Source organism: Carettochelys insculpta, chromosome 30, assembly GCF_033958435.1.
Source record: "Carettochelys insculpta isolate YL-2023 chromosome 30, ASM3395843v1, whole genome shotgun sequence".
Taxonomy (NCBI): Eukaryota; Metazoa; Chordata; order Testudines; family Carettochelyidae; genus Carettochelys; species Carettochelys insculpta.
In genome coordinates this window covers 7,508,861-7,524,832 of record NC_134166.1, presented here as the reverse complement: position 1 = coordinate 7,524,832, position 15,972 = coordinate 7,508,861, and the positions used below count along the sequence as shown (strand labels likewise).

At 43.7% G+C, this 15,972-nt stretch overlaps 1 protein-coding gene across 6 annotated transcripts in view; it reads left to right on the top strand.

Annotated features, from left to right (window-relative positions):
* The window catches only part of ARNT (aryl hydrocarbon receptor nuclear translocator), a 45,492-nt gene that overhangs the window by 15,402 nt on the left and 14,118 nt on the right, over window positions 1-15,972 (top strand). For 3 of the 6 annotated variants that reach the window (XM_074980494.1, XM_074980493.1, XM_074980498.1), the window contains exons 4-12: window positions 1,746-1,790; window positions 6,128-6,172; window positions 8,439-8,652; window positions 8,798-9,011; window positions 9,708-9,807; window positions 10,520-10,585; window positions 12,745-12,830; window positions 14,256-14,332; window positions 14,984-15,118. In XM_074980494.1, the coding sequence (XP_074836595.1) occupies window positions 1,746-1,790; window positions 6,128-6,172; window positions 8,439-8,652; window positions 8,798-9,011; window positions 9,708-9,807; window positions 10,520-10,585; window positions 12,745-12,830; window positions 14,256-14,332; window positions 14,984-15,118 (982 nt within the window). Of the gene's footprint in view, window positions 1-1,745; window positions 1,791-6,127; window positions 6,173-6,279; window positions 6,442-7,334; window positions 7,661-7,701; window positions 8,329-8,438; window positions 8,653-8,797; window positions 9,012-9,707; window positions 9,808-10,519; window positions 10,586-12,744; window positions 12,831-14,255; window positions 14,333-14,983; window positions 15,119-15,972 lie in introns of those variants that run through there. The other 3 variants (XM_074980496.1, XM_074980495.1, XM_074980497.1) reach the window with 3 other exon arrangements.

Genomic DNA, 15,972 nt, shown 5'->3' with positions numbered 1-15,972 from the left:
ATGAGCCATCACAAAATTGGTACTAGCTATATAGTAATATATCACTTGGTGGTTTCAGTTGATAGGATTAAGTGTTGAGCTGCAGACAGAGCCCTGCTAGTGTAACTAAGTGGCTAATGGGGAAAGCAAATGTGATTTAACTCCTTTTAGAGCTTTCAGAAGCAAGTTAAACAGCTGTTCATTGTTTCCTTTAGGAATACAGGTCCATCTTAACAGCATGTTTCTCCTTTAACAAGGTCAAACCCTTTGGCTAATGAGCAGAGTTCCCATTGCTACTCTACAATTTGCCATTTAATCTATTGTATGGGTGTTCGAGGATAGTTTACAGCAGCCCCTGACTGCTGAGAGCTCCCAGGTCTGCAAATGTCCTTATTTTTCATAATACATATGGAAGAATGAAGTCTTGAAGAGCTCATGCAATTAATTTGTAGTACAGTTACACAGATTAGCTTTTTGGTTTAGACAACTTTAATGCAATCCTAGGAGCCGTTGAGTGAGGTATCCCTGGTAGGTGTGAGAAGGTGTTATTAGCCATCATACAAGACACTGAGATCTCATCTGGATCACTGTGCTATTCTGTTCTCTCGGGAATGGAGAACCTGACTGAGAGGAGACTCGGGAGCTTTGCTTGTTTACAGTAACAAAATGAAGGTTCGGTGGGAGGTGGTTGCTCACTTCAAATACATCAGATGCATAAACACCAGGGAGGGAAAGGAGTTATTTAAGTTAAGGGTCAATGTTGGCACAAGAGCAAATGGATAAAAACAGGCCATCAATAACTTCAGGCTTGAAATTGGATCAGGGTGTCTATCCATTAGAGGAGTGATGTTCTAGAGCTGCCTTCCAAGAGGAGACATAGAGACTTAAAAAAACAAACAAACAAAAAAAACCTTTCTTGTTTTAAGACTGAACTTCAGAAATGTATGAAGAGTACATACAATAGCTTGTGGCCCATCTGTGATTGCTATTGGCAAGTGTCTTCAGTGGTCAGAGATGAGACACTAGATGGTGAGGACTCAGAGGCTGTGGCCACACTAGCCCCCTTCTTTTGGAAGGGGCATATTAATGATGGTTTTCGACAGATGCTAATGAGGCACTGACATGAATATGCAGCACCTCATTAGCATAATGGTGGCCATGTGCACTTTGAAAGTGCTGCAAATGCACACTGCATGCCTGATTTTGAAAGCTCCTTCTTCCTATTTGGTTTTGCTGTTTGTAGTTTGAAGAGGTGGAGGTAGATGATGGCGATGATCTCATCTGACCTTAGTCTGAATCTAAAAAGCTCAAAATACATATGGCAATTTGTCAGTTTCCCCAGGCTGCATGGCATTGTAATGCTTTGGAGTGGTTAACAAGCATGACAATAGTTCCAGCTTTTTATTTTGTATTGTACCTATGACTTTTCTACTGAATTCTAAGTTGTTGAATGGATGAAGCCATGGGAGAAACTACATCTTCAAAGCATAATTTAAACCATTTTAGTAATCACCTTCAGGCAATGGGAGGTGGTATGAGATCACTGTTATGCATTGCATGGGAAACATGTAACTAATAGGCTTATTAATCTCTAAGCACTTGGCAAAGGGAAACAAACGGTATGATTTCACTATTGGGTTACAACTTGTATCCTATGGTATTTTTTTTTACTTGCTCACGCAATTAATTTAATAAAGTTTATGATTGAAAAGGGAATGCGTGTAAATATTTAAAAACATGTTTTCCTTTTTTCCCCTCCCTCTTAGATGCGATGACGATCAAATCCCAAATGACAAAGAGAGATTTGCTAGGTAAGAATTTACAGTATTGTGGTTCATAAAACCCACAGAGTCATACTGCTTATATATGGGGTGCTTCACCTACCCATCAATGCATGTCCACTTTTTTTTTTTTTTTTGTATTTTATTCTGTGGAAAGTCGACATCTTGCGGCAGGGAAGCTATCTAGCAATTCTGCTAAATTGTGTTAGAGCAGCTTGATTGAGAAGGCATCAAACGAATTCACTGTCACTTTCTTTGCAGTGCTTTTCCTTGGTCAGCTGTCAGTTAAGAGTCTGGAGATATAAAAATACAAGCATGCTTGTGACAAACTACTTGTACAGGTTTTTTTCTGCCTACAGTATGCCTCTTGGCTGATGCCTACTTGTATATATGTAAAGTAATTCTATAAAAATGATGCAGATAAATGTGGGTGGCTGTTTTTTGTGATCAGACACTAAAGTAGCAAAATGTAATCTTTGACCTCAAGGGAAGTATCTGGTAGTCTTGGTGCTGCAGGACTTTTCTGTAAGGTACTGAGTACTCTCAAGTACAGTTGACCTCATTGGAAGCTGAGGATGTTGAATGTTTCGCAGGAAGCTCTCTGTGCCATCTAGAATTGAGTGCTGGTACTGTTTCTCTGATTGCCTTAGCAATATAAGCCGAGGATGAAGCTAATTTAAGATCTGAAATTCATGGTTTTATGTCACTTCGTAATGTTGCAAAATATTTGAGTCTTATCTATGTTCTGAATGCCCTTCCCAGTCTGTGTCTTCATTGTAAGAGTCCATTTTGTCTTCTGATTTTTGCTAAATTGTTAGCCAAAATAAGCAACTCTAGAGCACTGGCAACAGCGTATGTAATGACTTTGTATTAAGCAGCTAAACCATTCAGCTGGAGGTGGACCTACACCAGAAGTGAGCAATAATGTTTGAGAGGGGACATACTCCAAGAATTTGGCAAGCAGCCAAGGGCCAGACACTTCCATGATATTAATGGAGGTAGTTTGGGTCAAGGAGGCAGTTGTGACCATGAGCAGGGCACTGGGGACAGGGGTTTGGGTTGTGATCTGGGGTGCAGGAGGGGATTCAGGGCATGGGCTGTAATGGGGGGCAGGGGATTGGGGTGCAGTGTCTGGGAGGGAGTATGGGTGCAGGACGAGAGCCAGAGAGTTAGGGTTATGTAGGGTATGGGTGAAGGAGTGGAGGCAGGGGGTTGGAGGGAGGCAGAGAACAGCTGGGGTGCCAGAGGTGGACTCTGGCTGGAAAGCTTGCTTGGTTGATTTCCAGATCATATGCCCAGCAGGCTTCTCAGGCAGGCTCCCTGCCTGCCGGGTTTGGCAGGGGTCGTGTGTCTTTTGTGAACAGCTATGAGACGAAGTCGGGGGAGGTGGAGGAGTACTTTTCCTTGCTGCCTCTCCTTCAAACAGGCAGCTCCCATTGGCTAGATTCCAGCCAATAGGATTGCTAGGGATGGGGACAACAAGAGAAGTGTCTCCATCAAGGCGCACAACTGTTGAAAGACAAACAGGGTCCTGAAGTTGCTTTTCTGAGTGGCATGCAGGGGGAGGGTGTAGGACAGGCAGGGAGCCTACCTGAGGTGTCCCACCATGCCTGCGGACCAGTTCTGGTAGTTTGGCAGGCTGGATCTGGTCCATGGGCTATATTTTGCCCAGCCCTGACCTAAACCAGTGAATGCCCTACACCTAGCCACTCCTGAACTTGGCAGAGTTAAAATATGAACTGCAGAGCATGAGACTTCTCTCTGGGTACAAATGACAGCCATTAGTCAGTGTCAGAACTGATGCTCTTCCTCAGAGAAAGCAAAGGATATTACTTACATTTATAAGGCACTTCCATTCCCTGAAGTCAATGTGGGCAAAGGGCATGGCAGCATGTTGGGGCATGGATCTTAGGGTTCAGGCATGCAAAGGAGGCAGGAATCTTCAAAAGAGACAGGAAGGGTACTGACCTTTCCTCAGGAGGAAGGGGCATGGACTTCTGAAAGGCAAAAAGATGATAAAGGGGGTTTGTGTTGGAGGCTGGGGGAGGCTTCAGTAGAATTCCAGCTGCCCCTTCCCCATGTTGAGCTTCCCTGGGCACTGCAATGTTCCTACATGAGAGGCTTACTGTTTCAGCTCTGCATTTCCAAGTTTCTATCCTAACCCCTTGTTTCTATGAGTTTGCACGGGAGCGGTACACCCACTTTATAGCAGTCTGAGTGGCGAGCAAACTCTCAAATCAACCTCTTCAGATATCTCGGTACAGGAGAACTTGAGGGGCTCAGCTTTGCTGAGCCTTTGTACTTTGAGTTGATTGACAGTTTGTTTCAATTATTGGTAATCAACTACTCTAGCTACCCCGTGTTTAAATGCCTCCTTGCGTAGTGTAAGCATGGCCTTGGCGGCTTCTGAAGAAACTTGACTATTAATAAAAAGACAGCATTATTGGTGCATAATGTAGCACAAGCTTTCTTGGCACCTTGTGGTACCCTAGGACTGCTGTATAGGGGTCAGAACACTAGCTCTCAGGATGAATATAAAGTTTCAGTCCTTGACTCTTCCAAGGAGTTGAGTTAATCAATAATACTCTAAGCCAGTAGTGCAGTGGTGTGTTTTTTTAGCTTCCTTTATGTGTGATCAGTTAAACCCTTCACACATGAGATAGGGTTCTCCTTGGTGTATACAGCTACAAATTTTCACAGGGATGAACCTTATTACCCAGGTTAAGACAAAGAGCTATGGTATTTAACTTCCAGTATTGTGGTTAAGAATTAAGCAAATAACAGCTGAGTCATTGAGCTTGAAAAGTTGCATGTGCAGCACCTCTGTGTCCAATATAATTCTGCATATGTTTAGTGTTAAGTGTAGGGATATAAAAGGTTAACTGGCTGCCTTGTAAGCATTAGGTTTACTGTGTAACGGTTAACCAGGCGTTGTCCAAATCTGAGCGGATGAGCACTGCTGTATTGCTGTGGTGGGGCCGCATCCGTCTTGAGCTGGTGGGATCTTGGTTGCTGACCAGCGGATCCCCCTTGGTCACATCAGCCTTCCAAGAGTTAAATTATATAGTCTTTTTTAACCAGTGTTAATCAGTAGTTACATACCAGCTTGGTGTGTGTCATTATTAGGTGTTAATGGGTATGTTCTCTCCCATACATGTTGGCTGTAGGGCAGGCAGTAAGATTGCAGTATTTCTATTCTACAACTGAAGCAACTTGCTAATACCTGGGTGTCACAATGATAGAAAAATGAGACAGGAACAATCTGTGTATCAATGTGAACACTTCCACTGCTGGTAGAATGGAGAATGCAATCAAGATTGGGTTTGAATAAAATATACTACACGTTTCACCGTGCCAGCCATCGTCTAAATTCCATAGTGTCCCATGCAGTGAAGCTGCGCTTATTTTGCATCTTATTTGCACCTAGCCCATTAACCCATCTCTGCTGGTTCCTTTTGGGTAGCTTTCTTATGGCCTCCATTTCCTGGCAGTCTTCCTCTTCCTCCCCTCCCAATATATATTGAATAAACCAGGTTGAAATTCAAACATCAGCTAGTCATATAGGACTCAAGGTATGTCTTTGCCACCTGAAAGATTGACCCTGAGGGGGGGGGGGGTCAGTCTTCTGAGGTTTGATTCCATGCACCCAATGGGGACACATGAAATTCAACTATCAGGGATTGACAGTCAATCCACGTACTCCCCAATCGTGGGAGGAGTAAGGGAGGTCAATTGGGAGAGTTTCCATGAACTGTATTTTAGAAGAGATTCCTTTTTCTTTAAGTGCCTGGCAAATAGTGGGAGATTAAACATAAAATCATAGCTCCCTGACTTATAGAAATCATTTAGTGTCTGAAAATATTACAAATTTAGTTCTTTGAATCATTATATGGTACGCAAGGCAACCTGGTCTTTAGGACAGAAGTCAGAGAGAATAATGCCAATAAGCTTTTGAAGTGATTTCTCCAAACCTCCTCCCCCTGCCCAACAATGCCATATGTGCATACGTGTTAGACTTCTGTAGGCCCTCTGCTTAGGTGCTTTGCACAATATCTTTGTGGCTACACAATGTGGTCATTCCAAATACATTTCATCAGGTGTTGTCTGCATACGTAACAATTTTATGAAGGGTACTTGTCTCAGTCTCTCTTGGCATTTGTGCATGTCCTTGTGTGCAAAGTCTGAGTGTCTCTTTTGTCTAGCTCACTAATATTAATGATTACTAAATTTAATGATCCCCTTGTTTTGTGATTTGTTTTATTACAAAACAGATGTATCAGTAGTTTGGGTTTCCTAATACATTGTCCCATTTTTTTCATTAAACTTTTTTTTTCCATTTTAGCTTAGTTCACTAATTTTATTTTTAGGTCTGATGATGAGCAGAGCTCAGCGGATAAGGAAAGACTTGCCAGGTAGGTAGGAGAATAGAGATTTTGAGCATGGCAAAGCAGAGTACGTCCTCTCAATTTTTTTTTCCTTCAGGCATCCCCACTTTTTTTTCTTATCTGCTGTAATAAAGGACTTGAAACTGGACTGATTTCCAGAAATTTGTGTGATATAAGAACTTGAAGGGGGGACAAGCTGTATTCTTCTTGCAAGAACATCTTGCAGGAACACCCTCAAAAGAACTTGTTTGCGTCGAAGCCCCTACAACATGAAAACTGCATGACAGAGTGGCTAGGTCAGTGCTTTCACAGATTAATGTAGCTCTGAGAATGTCAGCCTTAGCAAGTAAAACCTCTCTTCTGTTGCACTGAAAGATGCTAGGTGTTGAGAAATACCCAGTTTGTAAGCTCTTGCCATGTTGGGATGGTACCTTTTTAACACTGTATAAATAGATACACTAATTATATTGGTCAGACTTAAACGCAGTATCATGCCAATTATTGGTTTGGTATATGGAAAAAGATTGGGTACTGTACTGTAAAAGAGTAAGACTTTTTAAAAAAAAAAAAATTCACTTTGTGAACAGCCCCTCTTAAGTAATAACACGGAAGCATTACCTGAGTTTGTGTGTTTAGAATCTGTCTGGGTTGGTTGGCTTATTACATGGAGTCTAAGAAGCAGAGATACCTTATGAAAGTGTGGCATTTGACATTGGAATTATCTGACCAAATAAGATCTTCCATGGATTCAAGGAAAACTCCGTAAGTGTTTCTGGTGAAATGAGGGCCTCGCTAGATGCTTGTGGAGACATTGGAGTGCAGGACTTCCGGGAGTCGTCATCCTTTATTAAGGAGTGACCCCATAATCTCTTATTACAGCTGCCTTGCAAAATCCTTCTTGTTGGGAAGAGGATTTTGCAATAGAGCAAGTAAACTATTGATTTTTCCTTCTTCCCCTCCACACTCCCCAGTTAATCCTGACCTAGTAGGAAAGTAATACACGTCCGGGCAGGTAAATTTTCATTGCGACTATGGGAGGTTGAATTAGATATGAATGGGATATTCGTAGTACTGTGCCGAACTTTATTGCCCCTTCCTATTAAAAACTGCATAAGCCTAATAGGTAATGCTTAATTTAAAGCTTCCCTTTTACATGTATTTATATTCATTTTTCTGTTTCTTCCACTAGCTGTCATCCATCCAGTTTCATCTCCCATCGTGTGATACCTTGCACCTCTAACCAATCTTTCCTATAGGAAACAGTGTTATGTTCAGTTCTGAAAAATCCACCTTCATAACCCACTTAACTTGGCCCATAAATACAATGGAATGTGAACACGTGCTAACTTCTACTCTGGGGGAGCCAATCGGGATTGGTTCCCAGGATCAGGCTGATTCCAGAGAGAGGCACATTAAGCCCACTAGTGGGATCAAAGCAAGGAACGTTAGTTATAATGCACCTCAAGGAATTTGTACTTCTGCACTGGCAGTTATGTAGTAGGACATGAGGCACAGGTATGTGTCTTACAGATGAGGAAACTGTGTGACTTGTAGAATCCTCTTTGCTTTATACCACAGATAAAATTGCACCCTTTGAACAAAAATTAGCAAGCCATGTAACCGAATGGTCATATATGTGACACTCCATCAGGTAAAAGGTGTCATAGAGTGGATGGATATTACATTTATACTCCCTCTGACCATGATGTAAAGGAGCTTTAGTGTAACTGAGAATCTTGTTTCAAAGGAGTGTCACCAAAGAAACTGAGGAAACCTATAATACCCTTGTCGGGTAGTTGCTTTCTGCAGAGCTGTGCTCCCCAACAGCACTAAAGAGTTTCATGACAAAGCTCTAAAGAGTCGCATCTGACAAAGCGGGTCTTTGCCCACAAGAGCTTACGTTCCAAAAAAATCTTAGTTTTTAAGTGCCAAATGGCTTCTCATTATTTTTATGGATACAGACTAACACAGCTACCCTCTGACTCCTGAGTCAGTGTAGCTTAGCCCTTAACTTGCTCTCTTTCATGAGACTTCCTGAATAAATGTAATTGGAGCAAGATGCTCTTGTGAACAGCAAAACCATTCTGGCTGTAGCTTCTCTCTCTCGCACTTGTTCCTCTGTTCTTTTGTGCATGCCTGGCATGGGAGGCTTCTGCAGCCCCTTCTACCTTCTGAAGACCATGGTACGCTTTTTGTTTTGTGCTCTAGCTTGTTGGGAATCCAGGAGGGGTTGATTGTGGCAACAGTGCTGAGCCGTTTGGTTTTTGTAACTTCTCCCCATCCGCTTTTCCAGGGAGAATCACAGTGAGATCGAGCGCAGACGTAGGAACAAGATGACTGCCTACATCACGGAGCTGTCTGATATGGTGCCCACTTGCAGTGCGCTGGCTCGCAAGCCTGACAAGCTGACCATCTTGCGTATGGCTGTCTCCCACATGAAATCCTTGCGGGGCACTGGCAACACCTCTGCTGATGGCACCTACAAACCCTCTTTTCTCACTGATCAGGTCTCTGATTTTGCTTCTAAGGAAAGATTGAAAGAGCTCAATCTGTAGCTCAGCCAAAGGGTGGCTAATGTTGGAGAGACCTAAGGAGGTGCTGGGTGATGACTGTCTGACTGCTGGGTTAAGAATGTATTTGTTCTGTCTGCAGGAACTCAAACACCTGATTCTAGAGGCAGCGGATGGCTTTCTATTCATCGTGTCTTGTGAAACTGGAAGAGTGGTGTATGTCTCGGACTCAGTAACACCTGTCCTGAACCAGCTGCAATCTGAATGGTTTGGCAGCACCCTGTATGACCAGGTGCATCCTGATGATGTGGACAAACTGAGGGAACAGCTCTCCACTTCGGAGAATGCTCTGACAGGTAAAACCGTGTGCTGTGGAAACTTTGTCCTGCAGCCTGTTCCCAGGATTTGTTGCACGCCCATTGGCCTGGGGTGTGATGCTACTAAGAGGCTAGAATTGGATTCCTGGTAAAAGGAGCAAACCACCTAGGCCTCTAACAAAGAGCCTGAGGATGTATCTGAAGATAAACAGAGTCTGAATTTCCTTTGTTCAAGGTGCTAAGTCTGTTACTCTACTATACCCCTGTTTAAGGCATTGAATCCCTTAGCCTAGTCTCAAATACGCATGCTCAAATTCTTCCAGTCCTAGAAGTCCACCTTTCTTGGAGCCCCCACATGACAGGCACCACCTTTCTAGCTGAGAAGTGGACGGGTCACCATGGAACCCCTATGCCTTGATCTGTTTGAGTCATGTGAGCCAATGGGGCCTTCCTTTTATTCCTCCAGTGTCTGGGCTCAGCATAGTGCTGTCTGCCCCTGGAGCAGAGGACTAGTTTCTGTAGGAAGGTTTGGATCAAGAGACAATCTTGTTTCATTGTCATGTGAAATTTATCCACTGCTGTGTCCTATTTTAAAACTGGTTATTCTGCAGCTGCTTCTTGGATGATTAAGAGGTGTCTGGTGCATCTTGGTGACAGTGAAGAGCCCAGAACTTGTCCTGCAGAACAATGTCACTTTTTTTTGTTTCTCTTGTCTCTCTTCCCGCCCCTCCTCAGGTAGAATCCTAGATCTAAAGACTGGGACAGTCAAAAAGGAAGGCCAGCAATCTATGAGAATGTGCATGGGCTCAAGGAGATCTTTCATATGTCGAATGAGGTAATACATGGAAGTCAGTAGGACAGCTGGCTTGCATGAGCCTGTGGTTAAATGTGCTAAGTGGCAGCTTACCAAATAACCAAGCAGTTAAAATTTTGTCTTTCACCCTTCGCAGGTTAGATGAGATGAAAGGTGGCTGTGTAAGACCTGACTTCCTAGTGGGCTTCAGCTCTGAAACACTTAATGTTCCTACTCTGTGTTAAGGGGATTGTACAGCTCTCGGAAGTCACCACAGGCAGAGCAGTAGCTCTGGGTTCTGTTCCAGCTCTGCCACTGACGTGCTCTGGCCTTGGACAGTTTACTTATCCCCATGATTCAGTACAGTAGGGCTAGTTGCACCCTTTTATAGTGAGGAGTAGAGACCGGGGGCTTGTGTACATTTAAGTGCTCAAGCAACACAGTTACATGGCCACATTATGCAGCGCTTAGTGAAGATGCGACTTGTGCCAACAGGAGAGCTTTTCCATTTGGTTGAGGTGTCAGCTTCCTTCATAAACCAAGCACTGTCTAGACTGAAAATTCAGTTGGTATAATGCAGCTGTTTGTGGATTTTTCATACTCCTGTGTGGTGTTATTCTACTGACATAAGTTTGCAGCGTAGGCCAGGGTTCAGTGTTCGTAAAGTGCTCTGGACTCTTGAATAAAAAGGAACAGTATGTGAGTCACAGTTTTTATTGTGGGGGATTAACTTTTTTTCCCTTGATTGATGCAGGTGTGGCAACAGCTCAGTGGACCCAGTCTCCATGAATAGGCTCAGCTTCATGCGGAACCGATGCAGGTAAACTGACAACATTGAAAGATGAGTCTTGCCCCACATTGAGTAACAAAGTAAAATATCTTAGAGCAGTGTGGGCTGTATGGTACATGAAGCACGTGTGAGATGTTATGGTACAACTGGTTTGAGTGCTTAAAGACATAAGCTGTCAGTGGAGTGAGACCTTAGCCATGACACAAGGTGGTGTTAGTATGCAGATTAAAGCTTAACAAATATCAGGGTAGTTAAGCTCTTGCCTGGTCCTTTCAGCCTTCTTGGGTTAGATGAGATGAAGGATGCTGTTAATACCTGTTAAAGGTTCAAACCATGATTCTAGGCAGTGTGCAGAGCAATGGTTCTTAACCTTTACTGCAGCCTGCTCCCCTTTGCTTCTCAAAATATGTTCTCGCAGCCCATATCAAAAATGAAGATGGCGGCGGGAGGGGCTATACACTTCTAAATGCATAGTAAATATATGTAAGATAGTTTTGTTATTACTCACCACGAATAGTACAGTAGGCATTGAAAAATATGCAATTACTAGCCAGAGATGTTGTGGAGGTAAACTGTAACCGATGCGCTAACATTTAGCGGCTAACTAAACTCGAACAAAGACGCTGTGCTGCCACATCATCTGCTCATGCGTCAAATACCCCACAGTGTGGCACTGCACTGTATTTTGTAGTGAGAGAATTTCACTACAGTTAGCTTAACTTGAAAATAATTTTTTGTTTTGTATAATGTTGTTAAACACATAGGTTTGATGAAACAAAGTAGTTACGTGTCTGTGCTTAATTTGTGTTTTTGATGATTTACCTTCTAAAAAAATCTAGCATGTCTCATGCCCCTAGGAAGGGCATCATGTACTGCAGGTAAAGAGCCACTGTTGTAGAGTAAAGGTCTAGCATGGGGTCAGCAACCCCTTTCCAAGGCGGAGTGCTGAAATTTGACCTGTTGACCTCTATGTACAGTCTAAGTGCCAGTGATACTTTTTAAAGTCACTAACAGTCCTACTTACAAAAGCTTCATTCATAAATTAACATGCAGAGCTTTACTGTTTACGGGGTAGTTGGTAGCATTAGCTGATCTTTTGTTAATCCACAGGCAGCATCCTTTGAGCAAGCTCGCGACTGCATGAAGGAGGAGGGGTGGGCCTGAGCTGCTGCTGCCTGTGCCGATGAAAATCGGCTTGAGTACCACTCCTGGCACCCGTGCCGGGGATTACTGACCCCTAGTCTAGCAGAGCAGCAACAGGCTATGATTCTGGTTCCTTAGTCTTTAACATTTTTTATTTTGAAGACAAGTAATGTTACTTTTAAAGGATGTTAAGGCAGGCTCGGATGTCTTCAATCCCTGGAAATTACAGCTCTAGTAATAACTCACTGTGCACACATCTGACCTAAAGAACAGACGGACCCTTAGGGTCAGACAATGGTCCATCTAGCCCCGAGTCCTTTCTTCTGACAGTAGCTGGAGCTAAATATTCCAGAGAGAATGGGCAGGGAGTTCTTTAGTGACCTAGTCCTGGCATCCAATCCCAGCTTCTGACAGTCAGGTTTAGGCCTTGTCGATGCTGACCCCTGCCATCTCTCTACTTCAGCTATGCAAACAGTATAGCTGAAATTGACCTCCTCAGTGCGGCATTTTACATGTAGTAAGATTGGCAGACTGCTCTCCTGTTGATGTTGACTACTCTTCTCGTTTTGGCAGAGTACTGGTATCAATGGGAGGGAGAATGCTCAGATTGATTTATCATGTCCAAGTAGACACAATAAATCAACGACTGGTGTATCAACCGCTACAATGTTGATCACCGGTATAGTGTAGACATGCCCTTGAGCTTGGTCTGCACTATAGAATTAGGTCAGTAGAAGGGAGCTTATGTTGATCTAACTATACAACATCACTCCCACCAATGTAAGTCACACACAAAACTGACCTAACACCTTCACCTGCGCAAGAGGCATAACGCTTTCGGAGTAAGGATGATGTTGTGTCTGTGTAGACATTGCATTGCTGTACATCCACTGTTGGCTAACAGCTCTCGATGGGTATAAATTAGGTATCCTTTGGCATGAAGGCTCTGGGACTGCACTCCCTGCCTGGAAAAACTTCATTGCAGTTATTTAAATAATAAGTTGAGCCTCTTAAATACAAAGAACAATCTTGATTGTTTTCTCTAGGAACGGCTTGGGTGCAGTGAAAGATGGGGAGCCCCCTTATGTGGTGGTGCACTGCACGGGGTACATCAAAGCTTGGCCGCCAGCAGGTAAGGAATTAGCTACTTGAAATACTCAAGTTGGCAGGGCTGCCCTTAAGCAAACCAGTGTCAGCATGTTCTTGTATTCATTCTGTACATGCACACTGCTTTTGGACTGTACATGTCTCTGTGCAATGTTTGGGGACACACTTTAAAAACTCAGAACTAAAAAGAGTGACTCTGCTAAACCAGTTCCTATAGGTCAGAGGGCTTCTAAAAGGATGGGATGTTTCTGGTGATTAGGAGCGCAGGTCTCACTTTCAGAACAGTCCACTAGAGAATCTGGTGCTGAAGTGAAACACCTGTTTTCTTTTTATTTTCTATTCACTTTCATATAAAGATTTGATTAAGTTGAAATCTATATAGGCATTAAACTTCATGTTTTTAGCCTATCAGGTCCTTTTAACTAGGAGAAAGTGGCAACAAAGTTAATAGTAAGACATGAATACTGAAATCAGAGATTCTTACCTCCTCTGTGGGATTAGGGCTGGGGTGTGCAATAGCTTTTAATGGAAGGGCAACTCCAAGATTTTTATAAGTGGTCAAGGGTTGCACTTTTCTGTGGAGAGTGTGCAGGGTCTGGGATGGAGACTAGGTGCAGAAAGGAGCTTGGGGTAGGAGATGGGTGCAGAATAGAGTGAGATCTGAGAGGGAGTTTGGTTGAAGGAGTGGGTTGTGATCTGGGGTAGAGGATTGGGGTGCAGGATCTGGGAGGGGTAGGCATGCAGGAGAGGATTCTGGCCTGGAGGAGGGGTGTAGAAGCAAGTGCTAGGTCAGTGAGGGAGTTGGGGTGTGGTGCCAGAAGCAGGCTCTGGACTGGAGGTTCTTATTGAAGTAGCTCCTGGCCAGTTGTTCATTCAGGGAGGCTTCCCTGACTTTCAGCAGCCCCAGTCTACTGGCTGTTTTATGTGGCTCCCTGCACTGGTTCAGGGAGGGCTTTGCACACTGCCCCAGCAAAACATCTGAGCTTCCGTTGGCTGGAAACCAGCCCCTGGAGCTGAGAAATTGTGCTTCTCCTGCCCCTTTCCCCAGCAAAACTTCTCAGCTCCCATTGGCTGTATTCGCATGCTGACTAACTCCAGCAATATTTCTTAGCTGCTGTTGGCTGGAAGTTGGCAAATGGGAGGTGAGAAGTTGTGCTTCACTGCCCTGGCCTACCACATTGGTTCCAAGCTAATAAAAGTTGAGAGATTTTTCTGGAGGCTGGGGCATCTTGTGGGACCAGCCAATGGGATTGGAGGGATTTTGTTGGGGGCATGGGCAGCACCCAAATCTCTCCCTCCTCCACAGCTATAAGGGCCAGCTGGGGGCTGAATTAAAAGGCTTGGTGGGCCAGATCCAGCCCATGGGCTGTATCTTGCCCAGCTCTGGATTAGGGGCTTCTGGTTTGCCTGATATTCTGTAATTTCTTAAATGTGCTGTCTTTTATCTCAGGCGTCTCATTGCCTGATGATGATCCAGATGCTAGCCAGGGGAGCAAATTTTGCCTTGTGGCCATTGGCAGACTGCAGGTAAGTAGAAACTTTGTCATTCAGCAGGTCTCTGGACTGTGGTGAAGCTGAGAATTAAACCCCTTTCTTGCTTTCTCCAACGTCCTTGCCCAGTATATTCCCTCCATGCAGCCTTCCTATGTCCTTTTCCTTTCAGCTGTGTCACTTGTGGCTGTAGATGAATCTCTGGAGAATAAAGCTACCTACAACTCTGGCTTGCGAAGTCTACAGATACTTAACTGTCCCACAGTCTCAGCCCAGAACTCAGAAACCTGCTAGGGCCACTCTGGGGACTGACATGCCAGCAAGTGCACTGAATGCCCCATCCAGCTTCACAATTCCTACTCTTTCTCTCAATCTGGCATATTGTATTGCATCGCTGCCCTTTGGAAATGTGCAAAGGGCTGTATAAATGTTGATTAAATATTAACATAGCCTTTGAGTTGGGGCTGGATTTACCTGGGCTCACTGCAGCTTTCTTCTATCTTTCTAACATTAGTTATTAAATGGGAATGTTTGCCACCCATACCTTTCCAAGCAGCAGTGCCTGCTTCATGGTTTGATGGGAGAAAATTCTTGGCCTGGTTGAACAGGCTGAATGTATTGGCTGGGAGAGCACACTTACATTTGAGTGGCTTTCTTTAAATCTGAAAGCAAAACTTCATGTTTCAGGTCACTAGCTCACCCAACTGCACAGACCTGAACAGCGTTTGTCAGCCAACTGAGTTCATCTCCCGACACAATACCGAAGGCATTTTCACCTTCGTAGATCACCGCTGCATGGCTACAGTTGGCTACCAACCACAGGTGAGAAAAGACAGAAGCATCCCAGTGTAGAGTGCTGCAGTTCAAACCAGCTTCCACGCACCCTTGTTCCATGTGTCATGACTTCAGTTTTCTGACAGAACTAAACTAAGAAAAATTATTGCTTAGGTATTGAACCAGCCATCAACTTCTCCACCAGTTGCTTGGAAAATAGATGCAAGGGACAAATCGAGGAACTCCCTCAGACTGAAGTGTCAGAGAAAGATGTAGAACAAATCAATAAGTTTACTAGTAACCATGACTAGGTGATATTCACCCAAGAGTTCTGCACAGCTACTAATTGTTACCTATTGCTTAAATCAGTTTCTATATCAAATGACTGGAGGAGAACTAATGTGACACCATTTTTTAAAAAGAGATCCAGAGGCAATTGTGGCAGTTGCAGGCCAGTAATTCTCTAATTTTGGTATTAGTCAGATTGGTTGAAACCATAGTAAACAATAGAATTATCAAATACCGATAAACATGGTTTGATGGGAGAAGTCATCGTGGCTCTTGTAAAGCGAAAACATCCACAAAGTTGGACAAGGGTGATCCTGTGAGTATAATGTACTTGGTCTTTCAAAAAACTTGGAACAAGGTCCCTTTTCAAAGGCTCTTAAGCAAAGTAAGGGACAAAAAGGAAAGGTTCTCTCCTGGATTCGTAGCTGGCTAAAAGATAGGGAACAAAGGATTGGAATAAATGGTCCATTTTCACAGTGGAGAGAGGTAAATAGCAGTTTCCCCCAGGGATCCGTACGAAGACCAGTGATGTTCTCCATATTCAGAAATTATCTAAAAAAAGATGGTAACAGCAAGGTGGCAGAATTTGCAGATAATGTAAATTTGCTCAAATA